The sequence below is a fragment of the Chrysemys picta genome, chromosome 1 (genome assembly GCF_011386835.1).
Source record: "Chrysemys picta bellii isolate R12L10 chromosome 1, ASM1138683v2, whole genome shotgun sequence".
NCBI classification, from domain to species: Eukaryota; Metazoa; Chordata; order Testudines; family Emydidae; genus Chrysemys; species Chrysemys picta.
The window spans coordinates 163,551,735-163,571,547 of NC_088791.1; the positions used below are offsets into that span (position 1 = coordinate 163,551,735).

The window sequence follows — 19,813 nt, forward strand, 5'->3', positions numbered from 1 at the left end:
TTATCTTGCATGCACAGCAGTTTATTGAGAAGGAATTACACAAGAGGTAAAGGGTTACATTATGCACATAACTCCTATGTTAAACATTAAGAACTATACGTTAAGAGCTATACATTCCTCTTAGCGAGCCTCTCTTTCACAAACATACACAAACAGGCCCTGCGCTAGCTTCACGCAATCCCTGCTTCGCAAACAGAGAAGGTGGTCACCAATTCTATGGATGGCTTCTTCTCTCCAGGTCTGGTCTCCTCAGCCCTCTGGTCTGTCTTGGATTCCCTGGAGGCAAGGCCTTGGCTGCCTGGAAACGATTCTGGTCACAATCCTACTCAAGCCCATGGAGCAGAGTTTTGGCTACTCTGTCTAGCAGTTTCTTCAAGCGTCAATTAAGGAATCCCCAACAGTAATTTAATTGACTTGATTTTTATACTTTTTCCTCAAAGGATTCACATGTCTTAAAAGCATGCTCAATGGGAATGTGGTTATTAATTTTTACCTAATACTTTAGGAGGAGACTGCAGAGTGGTGCCAACTGAATATTACCCCACATTCACTCCCTGATGAATCATTCACTTTAGCCCCCTGCGTGATGTCTTTCTACAGGGTCAAGATGCCCCAGTCAGCCTGTGCTCCACTCAAGATGTTCTACACGTGTTGTTTGCTTTCAAGTGGACATATTTGCTGACGCAAAGATCAGTATTCATCATACACGCGGCATGGAGCCAGTCAGTTTCACTTCTGGCATCTGCCTGATGCTAAGAAAAGGATTCTTCTCCCAGAATCCTCTTTCACAGTTCAGTCATGTCAAGCCATGTTCTCACCGTTCATTCAGTATGGTCACACCAGTATGGCACCATCTCAACACTCAATACTGTACTGTACACGATATTCAAAAAATATACGTACAAATGTATTTTGTAAGAGCAGAGTCTTACATTATTAATCCCTCACTACAGCTTGTGTTATTATAGCTTCACTGAGAAGTGGAGTGAGACCACCAGGTTTTTGTTGTTTTTTTAAAGAGATGTGTATTAAATAAATTCTACTGTGCTCAGTTTTTCAGGTGTGCAGTGGCTCACTTATAACGGTTCAGTTCTTAGATCCATAAGACAAACAGGAACCAGCAATCAGCATACTCATTGAAAATTAAGATTTTTGTGGCATGGATTTAACACCGCAGACCACGAGTGCATGAAGTAAAGGAAAAAACGGACACACCCTATTTCAAAGACACTGTATTGTGCAGGAAAGCTTTCCGCATCACTGCACCATTACGCTTCCCACTCAGAGTAACTTTAGCACTGGCTGAAAATGAATATAGGGCTCAGGAAAGATGTAGGGGATTAGTAAAACTATGTAGCAGTCCATTATATTTCTGGGGTACAAGTAAACCTTAACTCAGACTAGACACACAGCTGAGAGATGCTTGGATGAGAACCAAACCCTTTGTACAACAGACCTTTTTCTATAACCACCTTTATTAAGTTTATTTATTTGAAGTGAGAGAATACCTTTTACTGAACTAACCAAAAGCATAGAGGATGTTGCTACTTCATGCTCTTCAGGCTACAGAAAACAAGCATTGTAGAAACAGACACAGGCATGAATTCAGACCAAATTCAATTAAAATAAAATAGAAGGGTCAGAAGAGAATAGTTAAAATAAATCAAATACAGCTGTAGACTGACATGCCTCCTCTTGACAGCTGCCAGAATTACTATGACAGGAGGCTTTACTGAAACCCTTTAAAGTGAAAAAACCTAGGTTATTTTGATATAAAATAGCAGTTGCTCCTCAATGATTTTTAAATTTTCCTTGTTTTATAAAACAGATGCTCCGGGACGCTCCAACAGAGCAACCTTCCTTCTGCTAAGGACTTGGATTCAGCTATTTGAAGAGTTTGTGCTGTTCAGTCGGTTGTCTAAACATTGTTGGGGATAAGGAGTCTTATTCAAAGGCAGTGCAAATATGACACCCCCACAAAGCAAATGAGCATGCTGCCCTCAGCACTCCCACACCCTGCCTGGTCAGCAGAGATCAAATCCCTGCACGGGATCAAGTGTTCCCTTCCCAATGGGTTTTGTGCTCCATTCCCTCTGATTATTTCTGTCCAGGTTTGCAGTTAGACTAAAGGTTTGGACTAATGGAGAAGCCACCTAGCATTCTATTACATAGTTATTTTAACCCTACTGTTAAGATTTGTTTCAAAACCTACTATGAGGTATATAAATCCAACAATATTTATCTATAAAAGCACAAACTAGTCATAAAAATTCCTACCATTTTCACCTTGTAGGCGAAATTCCTACCATTTTCACCTTCTCAGTAAGCCCTCCAAACAAGATCTCAGAAAGCTAAAGAAAAAAAATATTTTAAGAATATTCTTTGGAAACTGAAGGGAAATCCCATTTGGAAGAGAAGAGGAATAAGACTGAATTGTTAGGTAAATATAATCGATAGTAACATAAAAGCTTTTTTTAAAGAAGGCTCTCGTCTCAAATTGTTTTCTAAACCAGATTTGAGCGTTTAACTGGACAAACCAGATAAAATGGGGTTAAGACACCTTAGCTAAACCTAATTTTAATTGAATTTAACATTCAATTCAGTTTGCATGGCACTTCCTAGTTCAAATGACGTTACTGGTCTTATCAGACACTGACAAAGATTTCATATTAAAGACAAAATAGTCGTTGCAAGAGCAGGTATTCTGAGAGTAAAAGCAAAGACAATAATTCAACCACTGTTAGAATCTACAAAGTTTTACCCCTTCCAAAACAATTTTCAGGTCTACTGACATCAGGACCCTTGCAAATTTCATCAGATTCTCTCCCCGAGGTCTGCAAATTGATGCTTCTGGCCTCTTACTCCACCTCACTGACTAAGCAATAGTGTTTTTAATAGCTCATTTCACGTGGACTCGGCTAAGGATGCTCAGAAAAATCTTCCAACGTCAACTCCGGAAAAAGAAGCATTTTGCATCGTCACCAAGTTTGCTACTTGACAGTGTGAAGAGGGCGGCAGAAGTTGCTTCTCAACAGACCATGATTAATTTCAGGTCTGATGTACACAGAAGAGCGCAGGGGAATGAATTAGCACATGAAATGAAAAAAAAAAAATCAAACATGGGGCAGGAGGACCAGTGACAGGATACAACCTTGTCCCTGGATTTGAAGAAGGTATTACAAAAAGAAAGATGTGCATTACCTGAAAGTGTTCTCTATGTAGGAAGATATTAAATCCTCTGTACCCTCTACACATCCAGATTTTTGTCCAGGGAAGTTAGAACATTTGCAGAAAGTATACTGCTCTCGACTGACATTCTGAAGCCCTATTCCAAGACTAATGATCAGGAGGAGCAGACTTACTGTTTTCATTCTTCAATACAAAATTACTTTTGCTTACGTTGTAGGTATTGTGGAACTAATTCTGAAGTGTGACTCTACAATTGACAGTAGATGTATAGATCCCTTCTCCCTCCTCACACACGTATCAGGTTTAAATGCCCACTTATGAAACCCCCCAAGCAGAGTCACATATTCCATGGCAAAACCACAGAACCCTGAGACATTCCAGGGTTGGAAATTCTGACATCTTCAACTAGATTAACAAATTAAGATTTTACTGAATATCAAATTGAATAGTACAATCAGAATATACCCTCAGTTGAATTCCGTTTTCTGCTACTCCATTTTTTAATTTTCAATGTGCTGCACAATTTGTACTGAAGACCAGGGCCGGCTCCAGGGTTTTGGCCACCCCAAGCAGCCAAAACACAAAAAAAAGAGCCGCGATCGCGATCTGCGGCGGCAATTTGGCCGGAGGTCCTTTGCTCCCAGCGGGATTGAGGGACCGTCCGCCAAATTGCCGCCGAATACCTGGACGTGCCGCCCCTCTCAGGAGCAGCCGCCCCATGCACCTGCTTGAGAAGCTGGTGCCTGGAGCCGGCCCTGCTGAAGACAAATCGATGAAGTATAAAAATCAGGGGAAACCTGAAGGTTTTGGAAGCAGAGGAGACAGTTGGGACTTTTGGGACCTGAGAAGGTGAGTGATGCCAACATGATCAGCAGTGAAAGTTGCATTTTTAACTGCCATAATTAAGTTTCAAAACAAACACTAATTGAGATAATAGGACAGTTCACACCTCAGAACTATTGTTCCTATCTTTCTGCAAACACTGCATTAGATACACTGTTCGCATTTATGTTTTCTTCCCATCCATAAAGGACTAGAAGCTTTTTGTTTTTTAAATAAATAAAAAAATACTCATTCTAGAACACAATTCTACAATAAATTGCACAGCCACAGAATTTCAGAGTACATAAATCCATGGCCACCAGCCTATACAAAACTTACAATTCCTGCTAGGAGGGTTGAGCCAATTCCTGCAATTATTGCAGGTCAATGGATGTTTTATTAATGTTTTCAAATGGAAGCAGGATCAGCCCCTAAAAATCCAATATGACTGTAGTATGGAAAGTATTTTATCAATGTTCCTGAGCGACAGGGAATTTAGAATTTTCTGTGACACAACTAATTAATCTCTAGCATATAGTTTAAAGCATTATCACCCTGATAGTACCACTTATACCACGCTCTTGATTTTTAAATTCTATTGTAGAAAAAAATCCAAAGACCCTGTTTATTCTTTATTAATCATCTCAACTTACTAGCATTTGCACCTGCACAGTAATACAAGACCTAAAGTTAGGTTTTTAGCCTATTAAAGTTTTGTTTAAAACAGCTTATCTCATGAATGCAAAATGCACTGTTCTTTTTGCTTCCTCAGCGCATGAAAACAAAATGACTTTGTGCATTTCCCAAAACTCATTGTTTTTGTCCCCATGGTCAGGATGACCCCCAGTGATTCCGTTCCTGGTGTGCTGACTTTAAGTTGTTTATAACTATATAAACTTTATTAACAGATGTATCCAAAAGAAATTTAGGAAAAGAAAACAGTAACTGACACTTTGCATACATCACCTGTGATATTCTATAGCATTCATAAATACAAAATACTGGAGCAGGTTCACAATCTTGGATCATTTGCATTTTTACATGTTGTGCTGCATTGCACTTATTTTAATGGAGAATTTACAAAGGTCCTCAGTGCTCTATTTTGAGTCTCTATGTACTGCTGCCTCCACTGCTCTTTCCAGAAGTTCCAGTCTTCTGGAGCCTGCTAGTGCTTGGCTGCCGGGGCATTCTTTGGACAGATCCTTCCCGGCTGCAACGTTCTGCAAGGCCTTGGGTCCCGCTGACTGAAGAATTGGTTTTATTTCTCCCTGGATGGACAAATAAATATGTTAACTCTAAAGTTCTAATTTGACATCATAACTGCACCCAAGCTGCTAGTGTTCCTCGAGAATTCATGTTATAGGTAGGGTTTTATTAGATGATGAAATTTTACCAGCATCCAATATAGATACAAAATTCATGAACTGTAATTTAACAGATGTCAGGTAGCATAAATCCTAAACAAACTGCAGTAGTAGGACTAATCATATTCATCACAATTTGTTCCTCAGATAAATCAAATAGCATAAATCACTTTGTTTTTTAAATGTGTGAACACATTATGTGATTACTTTCATTTAGCATAGGAACACCAGCACTGCAAATTGCAACTAGGGAAGAATTTAAAGAGCATCTAACATGTCATGGCTAGGACAAGTGAACCGATGTTCAAGAGTTGATTCCTCTCACAAGCAACAGTGACAGGGTCCAACCCTGCAGAGCCTCTCCTGTTTGTCACTTTGTCAGACTAACAGACCTCAACTCTCCTGGGTATTCTGGTCATGCTCTGTGGTTCTCTGACACCATTTGGATTCCACACAGGAGCTGCCATTCACAGATTGTCTTGCTGGGTTCAGAAGGGAGATAGAATACTCCTGAGCCATCTTGCTCTTATCCTACCACTACTAGCTGTGTCTATGATGCAACACAGCCGCAGGGCAAACCACTGCGTAGCACTGTGCAAGCTGGAAGGGGAGAGGGCAGGAAGTGTGGTGCACACAGCTAGCAAGAGACCTGGAGGGGACCCCTTCCACGGTCAGCAGGAGGAGAAAGGGGACAAACTGAGACTTGCTGCAAGCAGGACAGGTGAGGGGAAGAAAGAGACCAAAGTGAGGTGTGGGGAGACAGGGCCTGACACACCTCCCTGCATCGGGAGAGGGCCGTCTTAGAGGAGGCACATCATGTAGGGTAACGAAAAAGGGTAAGGAGAAAATCACACAAGTGAAAGGTCAAAAAGAAACGTGGGAGAACAATCTATCCTAGGAAGGGATGAGAAGGACGGAGCTAGCCAAATAAACAAACAACAGGCTCCAATGCTTTAAAGAGTTTTAGAAAAAACACATACCAGTAAAGAGATCAGAGCAAAAGGCAGGCATTTGGTAAGCTAATTTAAATATTTTCTCTGCACAAATTAGTTACATTAATTACCTGATTAGGATGTTGAGATGTTTTGTAAGACAACTGACTGATGGCTATACAACAGGGGTTGGCAACCTTTCAAAAGTGGTGGGCCGAGTCTTCATTTATTCAGTCTAATTTAAGGTTTCGTGTGCCAGTAATACATTTTAACGTTTTTAGAAAGTCTCTTTCTATAAGTCTATAATATAGAACTAAACTATTGTTATATGTAAAGTAAATAAGGTTTTTTAAATGTTTAAGTGGCTTCATTTAAAATTAAATTAAAATGCAGAGCCCTCTGGATCGGTGGCTAGGACCCGGGCAGTGAGTGCCACTGAAAATCAGCTCACGTGCCGCCTTTGGCATGCGTGCCATAGGTTGCCTGCCCCTGCTATACAATATATAGTAGCAACCCACTTATGTTGTTTAGAATCCATCATCTCTGCAATTTGCGTGGCCAATAGAAGAGTGAACTGTAGAAACTTTATTCCATTACTGCATTGCTTACCAAAAAGTCATTCCTATGTAGCACCATTCCTGCCCCCTGAAAGCCACTACTGCCAACAGCACAGATTTACAGCGTAGTGCACTAGAGAAACATTTAAATTGCTTCCAAGGAATAAAAATGTAAGTGGCCCATTTGCATCTGTAAATAGTTTGACAAACTAACACAATAAACAGCAAATGCATTCATTTGCTTCAGACATGTCAACTGTTCTTTAAGAAAAATCTACTACTGTAGACTTCTCATCTGTCAGCCCAAAGCCAGCCAGACAGTTTTGCAATTCTCCTTTGCTGAAGCTCAGAAGCACTCAAGCAACTTTATTAATGCAAGTGCTGTCAATGAAAGTGCACAAATTGCAGAGAGGAGAAATTTCACTTTACTTCATCAAAGACGGCAACAAAATCATCCCCAAAGATTATCTGATTTTTTTAGCAAGCAAGTAGGTGCACATTTGTGCATGTAAATACCTTCCTCCCTTGAATGCACATGTCCAGTTACAGTGCAAATCCTTCATTTGTGTGGGCACAAAGTAACGTACATCTCTCTCACAAAAAGGGGATGTGGGCCCACAGGATAGGCACACAAATGCCCAACTATCTGGCTCCCAGAAATCTGGCCCTTTATCCTCTAAATTATATTAAACTCCTCGGAAAAAAAGAATGACCATTTTATGTATATATAAATATAGGTATGACGTCAGTCTTCCCATTTTGATCAATGGCAAAGCTCTCACTGATTTCAATAGGGTAGGGTCAGACCATGTGCATGGAGGCCACACCACAAGGCCCAACAATCAGAGTTGGTGTGCTGTGTGCACTTCTGCCTCAACAGTTGTATTAAACAATATTGAACATTAGGGAAATCAACGTACATTAGTGCAACCCATGAACGGAAAGGATTTCAAGAGACTTCCCCCTACAGTTAAGAAACTAATACTGATGCTAACAAAAGGCTCCCCCACTTAATTGAATTGACACATGATGTCCTGCTACTTTGAGGTGCATACTTGGTTGTTTTTCAGAGACCCAGTGTTCTGTAAATATGCAGCATGATACAAATACAAGTGATACTCCACATGAGAGACTTCATTTGAGTACTTCAAAAGCTCAGAGAAGATGACTGTAATAGGAGCAGTCAAGTGTGTGTCCTACAAATGGGCTGATGTAGGTTCATAAGACCAGGTGCATACAACTACATGCAAGGATACATACACCAGCTTGCGATGGTTCATTCTTCCGTCCAAACAATACTGAGATGGGTTTAAAACCTAGTTGGTTCAATAGATAGATGTATTCAGGAGGCAGGCATGGCTGCACGGTGGCACTATGAGTGCACACTGGCAGCAGACAGGACACTGCAGTGGCATAGAAGCAGTGTCACAAAGGTCAATCAGGCCCCAGGGAAAGCTTCCTGTAGTCCTCAGGTGTTTTTAGAAGTAGCCACCTACAACACCATTCTCTTTGCCTGCTCTCTGCCCAGACTGATGTTGCTGCCCCCTTCATTCCTCAGTAGCAGAAAGGACTGTGGAGGTTCCCCATCCCCACTAGAGCAGTATCTTCTTCCCACAGGGAGTGACCCAAGGCTCAGACTCTGCCTTTAAGGCTCCAACTGCTCTTCTTACTATTCCTGTTTGTAACACAGTGAGGGCAGTGCTTCCAACCAGGCTCCAGTCAGGAAGTGGACATGAGGACTGGGAGACACTAGTCAATTTGAAAACCAGAGTTAAAAGCTCACTGCTGCTGCCCAGTCCTGAGCCCCTGCAAGGATCAGGGGGGTTCACAATCACACACCCCTATTTAAAAAAAAAAAAAAATTCTCCCCCCCTTGTTGTGTGAGACCCAGACAAATAACCGGGGAAAGCGACAGACTGGCTTTAGTGGGAGAACAGTAACACTGCCTCTACACACAGGCCTGGCAGAGACACAGAAGCTATTTTTTTCAGTCCTTTCTTTCAGTTATATTAGTTGTTCCTGGTAACAATAAGAGGCAGTGGGATGATTTCAAAGGGATGGTGTGCCTTTTATGCAATCTACATGTTAATGCAAAAAGGTGTACTCCAGTTAGAGGCTTCTTATAATTCATGCACAGAAAGGAAATTAGCACAAGCCTTACCTGAATCATTAGCAGGTTTTGAAAAAAAAAATCAAATGCGTCCTAAGCAGAGAGTTTAATTCCTGTGGCCTGGCTGAAAAGCACCTAGGGCTGAGTTCCTCTCCTGTCCCTGGCCCCCAAGCAGACTACTAAGGCTATGCTGCTCTGCTCCCCTGGCTTTCTCTTCCAGCAGATGCTTTACAGCCCATTCCACCCACATCTGTAACAAAACTCATCCTAGGCTCCTTAACTGGGAACACCTTGACCCTTGTGCAGTGCAATCCCTGGGAGAGTGCTTGTGCCTATGCAGAGAAGCCCTGAAAGGGAAGGGGCTGGGTAACAGAGGTAGCGGAGAGGGAGCGAGGGAGGGAGTGGGAAGGATCCAGCTCTCCCTTACCTCCTTTCCTTAACTCAATGACTCATAAGAGATCAGAGCACTCCAACAAACCACCCTGTCAGCTGACACAGGGTGTTCGGACATGAATGCTTAACAGCAGCATGGAAAGAATCATAGAATCGTAGGACTGGAAGGGACCTCAATGGGTCATCTAGTCCAGTCCCCTCCACTCATGGCAGAACTAAATATTACCTAGACCATCACTGATCTCCAGTGATGGAAATTACACAACCTCCCCAGGTAATTTGGTCCAGTGCTTAACTGCCATTACCATTAGGAATTTTTTCCTCATGTCCCAATCTAAATCGCCCGTGGTGTAATTTAAGCCCATTACTTCTTGTCCTGCCCTCAGTGGATAAGCAGAACGATTTATCACTCTTCTCTTCTTGTACCTTTTACATACTTGAAGGCAGTTAGGTGACCCTAGTCTTCTCTCCTCCAGACTAAACAAACCAAATTTTTTCAGTCTTTCATCATAGGTCATGTTTTCTAGACCTTTAATCATTTTTAATGCTCTCCTCTGGATTTTCTCCAATTTGTCCACATCTGTAACAAAGTGGGGGCCCAGAACTGGACACAGAACTCTGGCAGAGTCCTTATCAGTGCTGAGTAGAGTGGAATTATTCTTGTCTTGCTTTCAACACCTCTACTAATACATCCCAGAATGAGGTTTCCTTTTTTTGCAACAGCACTATATTGTTGACTCATACTGAGTTTGTGATCCACTATAACCCCCAGACCCTTCTCTGCAGTACTCCTTCCAGTCATTTCCCATTTTGTATCTGTGCAACTGATTATTCCTTCTGAAGCACAGTACTTTGCATTTGTTCTTACTGAAGTTAAGAACCATTTAATTATTCAGACCATTTATCGACTTTGTCAAAATCATTTTGAATTTTAATCTTGTCCTCCAAAGTGCTTGCAACCCCCCTCAGTAAACAGACAGGAGCCATGGTCTTTAGAAGGCCCCAATCTTTAGAGTAGCGTTGGAAGGACTGGACCTGCTGAAGCCCCACAAGACATTTTTCTTCTGAACTGAAGCTGTGATTAACTTGTAACCTCAAGGAACCCTCATGGGTGAGAATCTGAAGGACTGTTCCTGCAGAATCCATGTTGGGGTTGAGGTGAACCCTGGTAAGCTTATTAGCATGCATATAGGTTCTTTTATTGCTTTAAGTGTGTTTTTCTTCTGTAGTGTCTTAACCTAAAGAATAAAATTGGCTTGCATAGAAAGAACTGTTTGGTAGTTTACTTCTGTTGACAATCACTCATCAGTTGCTGAAGAGAAAGCAAGCAGGTGCACTTGGGCAGCCTGTCTCTTCTGGGAATAACACAGGGAAGGCAGGGAACTGTGCAGCTTGGAAATACCTGTCAGAAAGCAGAGAAATGCAGGTCTGCACCCAAAAAGGCGATGGCCGGGGAGCTGGAAGCCTGAGAATAGGTGTTTTTGCTAGACCACTGAGAGGAAATACAGGGGCAGTTGCCCTGACCCGTGACATTTATGGTGGTAGCGGTGGGATCTGCAGCAGTGTGAACTGCATAAGTGTCAACAGCAGTGAAAGCAAGTTATCTGGAAGGGAAAACCACAGAGCAAAAAGTCTCAATAGTCTTTTTGGGAAAGGAATGACAAGAGCTACAGCGTGACGAGAGAGACAGAGAAAAATGAATTATGAACAGCTGAAGAAAAATCAGCTGGTTGAGGTATGCAGAGAAAGGCAGCTTAACACTGAAGAACAGACAAAATGACAGCTAGTAGATCTGCAATATTCTAAATGACCAGTCAAGGAATGACGGTTCAGGTTTGCAGAGAACCTCCAGCTTGCTGGCAAAAGGTCCACCATACTGGAGAGAAACAGGGAACAAACAGACTGACAGAGGCAGCACACCACTGAAACAGGAGTGGCAGACAGCCAAACAGGAAAGGCACAGAGTGAATCTGGAAACCCAACACCTTGGAGACCAGGAGCAAAAGAGAGCAGACCAACAGCATCAGTACAAGAGAGAAGGTCAAGGAGTGTCAGGAGCGGCTTCAGATGGAGAGACTGCACCAGCAGAACCAGGAACGGCAGGCTCAGCTTAAGCTGAGAGAGATTGCGCCAGTAGAACTGTAGTCTGGCTGAACTTGCCTCCAGGAACGACCATAGCAAGAGGCCACTTGATCCTTGCAGGCTCTAGGAGCGAAAGCCTCAACACACATTGCATGTATCCAGCAGATGTGCTTCTCTCAAGCAGAGATGCTGCGCACATGAAAGCTTATGCTCCAATACGTCTGTTAGTCTATAAGGTGTCACAGGACTCTTTGTCGCTTTTTACAGATCCAGATTAACACAGCTACCCCTCTGATACTATTTATTAACTGACTCCTGCAGTATAATTTCATTTTTTAAAAACTCAAAGAGAAACAGAGACCTCACAAAAGTTTCAAGTAAGAATAATTTTTGTGATCTTTCAAATGGAGAAGCACTGCTCAATTCCATGCAATTCTCTATTTCACTCTGAGTTACTTTTTTTTGGTAAATTACAAATTTCAATTTGTCTTTATAATGCAATCCTGGCTGCAATCTTAGCTAGGGTGTGACTATCCCCTTTCCATAATTACACAGCTTTCTGAAATGCTACAATAGTCATACGCTGATCAAAACCTGCAGTTTAATCCTCCACAATTTCTTGAAAAATCCAACCCAGTTTGTCTCATCAGTTAACAAAAACATCCATGCCCTAAGCATCACCTCTGACCTTCCAGACCCTCCCACTGTTCATCTTCCAGTTTGTCTAAAACCACCTTCCTTAACCAATCTGACCATGTCATTCTTTGCCTTGAATCCTTCAACTGGCTCCCCCACTTGTCCTGTCCATCCCATCAAGTTTCAGCTTCAAAGCCCTGCAACACTGCCCCAGGTCTCCATCTCAGATGCAGGTCATCATGTGTCCCCTGTTTCCCGACAAGGATGCCTGACTTTGCTACCCGGTTTGGCGGCTTTTTCAACACTCCCATCTCTACCACCGTAATGCCGAAAACCACATGACTTTTCAGTGCTCTATGTCTTGCATTTGTTTTCTAAGTCTTTGGGGGTTTTTTTAAAAGAAAAATGCACCTTTAAGGTGCATGTGTATTCAGGTTACTGTTTTAGTTCACAAACTTTCCCCAGAAATACTTCTATAATAGAGTGGACACTCTAATGTTTCAGATTTTATTTGTACTGTTCATCTGCGACTCAGCTATTCTCAAGCTATTTTGAGTTCATATTTTCATGAAATACTTGATGCAATTGGTTTATCATGCCTTATGTTTTTAACTGCACAAGTTTAACTCCAAGTGACTTGCCCCCACTCCCATTTGGCAAATAGCTGTAGTATATACGTGACATACCAGTAGGGGGAACAGTAAGATGTACTCAGACAAATCTGATAGTCATGCAGTTTTGTTCTGTGTAACTCAGGGGTTCTCAAACTGGGGGTCGGGACCCCTCGGGGGGGGTCACAAAGTTATTACATGGGGGGTTGCGAGCTGTTAGCCTCCACCCCAAACCCTGCTTTGAATCCAGCATTTATAATATAATATAATGTTAAATATATTAAAAAGTGTTTTTAATTTATAAGGGGAGGGGGCGCTCAGAGGCTTGCTATGTGAAAGGGGTCACCAGTACAAAAGTTTGAGAACCACTGGTGTAACTAAACATTGCATATGAAACCTGTCGTTGCTTTCTACTATTACTCCATTTTACTATACTGCTTCTGTGCTTTATTGTTTAAATTGATTGAATACTGCTTGTATCACTCAAGTTGTATACTATTTATAACTTTGCCACAGTACAACACCGCATTACCCGTGTATCTAAGATAGTACACAGTTATATGGTGCATTATAACTGGAAGTGTCCACTGCATTAAGGTTGCCAATCACTTTCCATTATAACACGGTTTTCAGTTGCTTGCACTGGGCCTCAGTGAGCCTCCTGCAGTATTCTGTAGGGTCCACACAGAGCTATAAATGCATCTGAGATATGGGCAAGATGAGAATCCATCAACCATCTCCCCCGTCACCCCAAATACTTTGGGGCCAGACACAGAATGAGGAGGATAAAAGGAGTATTGAATTGCCCCATTCACTATAATGCCATCCATCTTCTGCACTGATAGAGGCAGGGGTCATGTGGGGAAAAAGGTATGACAGCATGAAATTGGAGACTACTGTAACACATACACAGATGGGCAGAAGTAAGGTTGAATGGGATATCTTCACTCTGGCAGTTCCTGACTTAAGTGCATTTTAAAAAAATTAACACTCTTGTAATGTACTTTTAAAAAGTGGAATTGGACAGTATCTCTGGGACCTGTAGCACTAATGCTTCATTCAGGAAGTTTCTGCTTGCATAATTTCAAGAACTATGGAAGACAAATCTCAACCCTATGCTGTTCTGTAGCAATTCTCAAGATGTGCATGTTTAAAACAAAATTGGTCTGTGAGAGTTTTAAGCTCCAAAGGTTTAGAGTGGTCATGTTCTTCCTCCAAGATATCCCAGCTCAAAAGCAAGCAGGCATTTCTCACCTATGTATGCACAGAGCATATACTGAAATGGCTACACTACAACTTGTTTGGAAATGGATTTTAAACATACAAAATCACACAATGGCCATAGAGGCGTGTGCACATGCCATATTTGTGTGTGTTGGCTTCCTTACCTCAGCCACAATCTTTAAAGTTTAGTTTTTAAGACAGAGTGACAGAACTCACCCCATCTCCACTCAAAAAGAGCTAAAGGGATTTTACTCAAGCTTCCAAAGACAATCCGCCAGAGACAGAAGAATGGAAGACTTCAACCCAAAAAGATAACTTTCTGAAACACACATGGAAATCAGAAAACACAGGCCTTAAATGGAAACAGGTTTGCAAGCCTTAAACCTAATGGCCAATGCATATGACCGATATAAATTCGAGCATTATTTGTCTTTATAGCGAGTCATCGCCACACAAGCTCTCCTGTAGAGTGCATGCACCAGTTTGAGTTTATAAAAAGCCACTGATAAAAAACTTGACAAAAATATCCACCATGCACAGGAAGTTCTTAGATTCCAATCCTGCAATTCGTTAAGAATGAACAGCCTTCAGGGAAGCTCTGAATGGGCAAAGCAGCCCACCCTAACGCAACGGTCTGCAGATTCTGGGCCACAATATGTAATTCCTAAACTTATTTCTCTTGGTTGTCTATGCGTATTGCACTTTCTAGTCTAAGACAGAGAAAGAATTTTTCACAATAGATTTCAGTCTCTTAATTCAACAGCAAAGTGAATCAGTTTTCATTTTTAAAATAAGATTTACATTTTATTTTTAACCTGTACATTTTAATTATTTTTAAAATTACCCATTTTTTTCCTGACAGTTTATTAACATTAGAATGTATTGTTTAGAGGATACACCGGTTCTTTTAGTCTAAACGTAAAGGACTCACAATGCAAGTGCGACTCAACGTCCTAACAGACTGCACCAACCCCAGTAGATAAACTAATAAACACAACCTGTAAAAGGAGAGAACAGGCAGCAAGAAAACTGGAAGGAACGAGGGGGACCTTGAGAGAGAGGCGAGCAAGCATCAGCAGGACTGTAGACCACAATCTTAGGGGCTGTTAGTCTTGGAGATCGAAGGGCAGAGGAAAAGGAGAGTGGTGCAGGGATTTTACTGTTCTTGGCAGAGAGAAATGAGACCTCTAATTCAAAGAGAGACACAGAAACACATTAAAAACACCATATGTCTATTGAAAAAAAGAACAGAGTCGTGAATGTAAATGAATTCTCAATACCCTTAAAGAAAAAGAAAAGTTGTCTCTTGACAATGGTAACATAGCTCACATCCTTTGTTAAATACATCAATTTCATAATCTTGTCATCTTAACAGTCTACTTTTATGTTGCCCCTCTACAATTTTAAAGTCCCCAGATGAACAGCTTAGACTTGAATAGTTCTTACATTAAAATGCTATTAAACAAAAATCATTTCATAGTAATAAATGTACCAATATTTTTCTCAAATGTTTCAAATATAATTTCATAATTGCACTTTCCACATTGCTTGCCAGCCATTAATACAGTAAAACAAGCCTTTTAAGCACACAGTGCATTTTCCTGCAGTACTTAATTGATATTTTGAGTTAATAAACCCCAACATTAAATAAATGTTGTAAGTAAATGCACAAGTGTACACCATTTCCTAGGTAGTTGCTAAAATTAACTGTGATGCTTTTCTTTTCTTTGAAGGAAGTACGCATCAAAGATGAAAAAACAAAACAAAAAAACAAGGAGTCCGGTGGCACCTTAAAGACTAAGATTTATTTGGGCATAAGCTTTCATGAGTAAAACACCTCACTTCTTCAGATGCATGGAGTGAAAGTTACAGATGCAGGTATTATATAATGACACATGAAGAGAAGGGAGTTACTTCGCAAGTGGAGAACCAGTGCTGACAGGGCCAATTCAATCAGGGTGGATGTAGTCCACTCCCAATAATAGATGAGGAGGTGTCAATTCCAGGAGAGGAAAAGCTGCTTCTGTAATGAGCCAGCCACTCCCAGTCCCTATTCAAGCCCAAATTAATGGTGTTAAATTTGCAAATGAATTTTAGTTCTGCTGTTTTTCTTTGACGTCTGTTTCTGAAGTTTTTTTGTTCAAGAATAGTTACTTTTAAATCTGTTCTAGAATGTCCAGGGAGATTGAAGTGTTCACCTACTGGCTTTTGTATGTTACCATTCCTGATGTCCAATTTGTGTCCATTTATTCTTTTACGTAGGGACTGTCCGGTTTGGTCAATGTACACCGCAAAGGGGCATTGGGTTGGGTCCTCTGATGGTGTTGCTAGAGTAGATATGGGGACAGAGTAGGCAATGAGGTTTGCTATAGGGATTGGTTCCTGGGTTGGTGTTTCTGTGGTGTGTAGTTGCTGGTAAGTATTTGCTTCGGGTTGGGGGGTTGTCTGTAAGCAAGGACTGGTCTGTCTCCCAAGGTCTGTGAGAGTGCGGGATCATTTTCCAGGATAGGTTGTAGATCGCTGATGATGTGCTGGAGAGGTTTTAGCTGGGAGCTGTTTGTGATGGCCAGTGGTGTTCTGTTATTTTCCTTGTTGGGCCTGTCCTGTAGTAGGTGATTTCTGGGTACCCATTTCGCTCTGTCAATCTGTTTCCTCACTTCCCCAGGTGGGTATTGTAGTTTTAAGAATGCTTGATAAAGAGCTTGTAGGTGATTGTCAGGGGGATTGGAGCAAATTCGGTTGTATCTTAGGGCTTGGCTGTAGACAATGGATCATGTGATGGAAGCTGGAGGCATGTAGGTAAGTATAGCGGTCTGTATAGGAAACAGATTGACAGAGCGAGACAGGTACCCAGAAATCACCTACTACAGGACAGGCCCAACAAGGAAAATAAAGAACTCACTCTAGCGACACCATCAGAGGACCCAACCACATCAGCCACATCATCAAGGGCTCATTCACGTGCACGCCTACTAATGTTATATATGCCATCATGTGCCAGCAACGTCCCTCTGCCGTGTACATTGGCCAAACCGGATAGTCTTTACGTAAAAGAAGAACACCTGGAATTGACACCTCCTCATCTATTATTGGGAGTGGACTACATTCACCCTGATTGAATTGGCCCTGTCAGCACTGGTTCTCCACTTGTGAGGTAACTCCCTTCTCTTCATGTGTCAGTATCTAATACCTGCATCTGTAATTTTCACTCCATGCATCTGAAGAAGTGGGTTTTTTTACCCACGAAAGCTTATGCTCAAATAAATGTTAGTCTTTAAGGTGCCACTGGACTCCTTCGTTTTGTGGATACAGACTAACACGGCTATCCCCTGATAAAGTAACTTTTTTTCATCTAAATACCTAAAAGACTGTTTTACTATTGTTTTAAATACCTAAAATGTGATCCTTTATTCTGGTACTGAGATCTCTTCATATTCATTTCCATTCTGGCCAAAGCCAAGCCATGTGGAGTCCTGCGGAGCCATACCACAATCGTGTCTCCTTTATACAATCACCCACAGCCGCTCACTGTAGCCAGGTGGGGTGAACTGGAATTGTATTTTGGCATCTTTTAGTTTTGATCAGGTGTCACAACCCATCCCAAGCTAAGTATGCCACTTACACAGCACTTTTTAACTGCTAACAATTCAGACTAAGAATAAAGGCATTGCCAGAAACATACAAGTCTGTATCATTCACATGATAAACAGCTCTCATTTTGACTTTCAGCATCAACTGCAATTTTGTTTTCTTATGATTTAATATAATTTGTTTCCAATATTGAAGGCTCCCAGACAGCTACTTCCAAACCAGTTTAAATTTGGCATGCTCAGTTTTTATAATCCTTCAGAAGCAATGCAAGGGAGGCTCAGCTGGTCTTCCCTAGCAAGGCCAATAGAAGCAACAGACTGCTTTGCTAGTGAGTCTGCGGGTATGATCAAGAGGGATAGGACAGAAGGAAAACCAAGGAAAGAAGGGGAGAAACACTAAAAAGCAGAGGATGAAAACTGCACACCATAAGGCCCTGCACCTAGAGTACAGTTTTTGGTTCCAGATAAACAGGTACGAACATTTGATTGCATTTACAGTGGAGTTAATCAACTAATATTAACTGGAAACTGATTAACCCAAATTACAACATGTCAAAAACCTCTTGTCTAGACAGGACCATGGCAAGAATATGTCAGAGAACAGACTAAAGCTAAGGGGCCCAGATGAACCAGTGCTGTGACAGTACATACTGGTTTGGTACAGACCCCTTGCTGGCCAACTACAGCTTTGAACTTTCAGTCCCAGGCTTCTGGTGGGGAACTCCTCTCTAACATGCTTCTTCTGCTTGTCACAGTATCTATAACACTCTCTTGCATCTGAAGAAGTGCGGTTCTTACCCACGAAAGCTTATGCTCCCAATACTTCTGTTAGTCTTAAAGGTGCCACAGGACCCTCTGTTGCTTTTTACAGATTCAGACTAACACGGCTACCCCTCTGATATTATAACACACTTATCACTTAACATGAGTGCCTGCTGAAAGCCTGGTAGGACTAATGGAAAGAACATTCACTAGATACAGAGGAAGATGCACCCAGCCCTCCTCAGCAGGAAAGAATGTCGCCTCCACCTGAGACAGCGGAAACTGTGATACAATAATATACTCTATTTCCAAAAAAGAATGGAAAGGGAGAAAGAGCAGCAACAGAATGTACATATTTTTAAAAGAAAAATAGGTCTTGTGCCTTTTGCTTCTTTATTGTGAAAAACTAGAGCCTGATGTTTTTATCAAAAAAGGTCTCTTCCTACTTCTTACAGTGTTAGAAATTAGACTCTGTCTAGAATGGAGGTGGTGAGAACTGCGGAGTTGGAGTAAGGCCTGGTCTACACTTAAATGTTTTACTGGCATTGCGTTCTCAGGTTTGTGATTTTTTGTTTGGCCAACAAAACTATACTAATTAAAGCCATAGAGTAGCTACAGTTATGAGAGTAGATGAGACCACGCTACGGTTTAGGTTATTTGTTTTTGATATTTTCAATATGGCTAAAGGGGCTTAAATTCAGGTTTAAGTGATGACATAAGAAGCAACAAGAGAGTGCGAGATGAGCTAGGAAGAGGGCAAGATTTTTATACACTTTGTTTAAAACCCCTTAGTTTTAGCTAACATACATGAATGTCTAATTGGCATCTTGCATAAATGAAGGCTCCCAGCCCTTTAATTGAGGCAACAGAGATCGCCTCCGTCCTGCAGCAAAACCAGCCGTGGCAGCCCAGAGACTGTTACGCGGGAGGGATTTGCCTGCTTAATTCCATACCGCCCTTTATCACCCCTCTGCCCCAGCAGAAAGCAGCAGCCACGGGCCCGAGCACCTCCCTGCAGGGAGGGGGACATGAGCCGGGCCCGGGCTCCCCCAGGACCAGCCCGCCGGGAGGGGGGCCCCTAATAACTCGCAGCTCCTGACCTCGCGTCTCGGGGGCGGTCTCGGCGGGGCCGCTGGGAGCCGGTCTCTGCCCGGCGCACAAGGACTTCAGCATCTGGAACACGGCCAGGGGCGCCACGTTCATCCGCAGCAGGTCCAGCAGCAGCCTGCGGGGAGAGGGCGCGGGGTCAGCAGCTCGGACCGCGCACACGCGGCCCCCCCTCGCCCGCCATCGCCCCCCCTCACCTGAACACTTCCAGGTCGAGACCGATCCCCGCCGCCTGCGCCAGCTCGAACAGCTCCGCCTCCTCCGCCGTCGGCAGCTTCCGCCGGGACCGCACCGAGGCCCCCACTTTACCCAGGGCCGCATCCAGCCCCGAGTCCGCCCCGCCACCGGCCAGGCCCTGGTCGGACATTCCCGGCACTGACCAGAAAGGCGCTTACCCACAGCCGGCCGGCTCTCCCGGCTCAGCCTCAAGGCGC

At 42.5% G+C, this 19,813-nt stretch overlaps 1 protein-coding gene across 2 annotated transcripts; it reads right to left on the reverse strand.

Moving 5' to 3' along the window:
- Positions 1–19,746, reverse strand: LOC135976939 (mitotic-spindle organizing protein 2B-like). Of its 2 annotated transcripts, none has more exons than XM_065574856.1 (4): positions 19,577–19,746; positions 19,373–19,497; positions 14,970–15,107; positions 1–5,279 (listed from the first exon to the last, which is right to left on the reverse strand). In XM_065574856.1, the coding sequence occupies exons 1-4, from the start codon at positions 19,744–19,746 to the stop codon at positions 5,122–5,124; spliced, it is 591 nt and encodes a 196-aa protein (XP_065430928.1). In that variant the 3' UTR covers positions 1–5,121. The 2 variants fall into 2 exon arrangements, with proteins under 2 accessions (XP_065430928.1, XP_065430925.1); XM_065574853.1 differs by having other exon boundaries at positions 14,919–15,107.
- Between the last annotated feature and the right edge of the window lie 67 nt (positions 19,747–19,813).

Bases quoted from the DNA above. Each gene is read 5' to 3' on its own strand.
- LOC135976939 (XM_065574853.1), bottom strand. From the start codon at position 19,746: ATGTCCGACCAGGGCCTGGCCGGTGGCGGGGCGGACTCGGGGCTGGAT. The intron at 19,498-19,576 runs GTGAGGGGGGGC...CTCTCCCCGCAG, and splicing joins CTCGACCTGGAAGTGTTCAG to GCTGCTGCTGGACCTGCTGC. The intron at 5,280-14,918 runs GTTGTGTTTATT...TTGTCCATCCAG, and splicing joins CCTGTTCTCTCCTTTTACAG to GGAGAAATAAAACCAATTCT.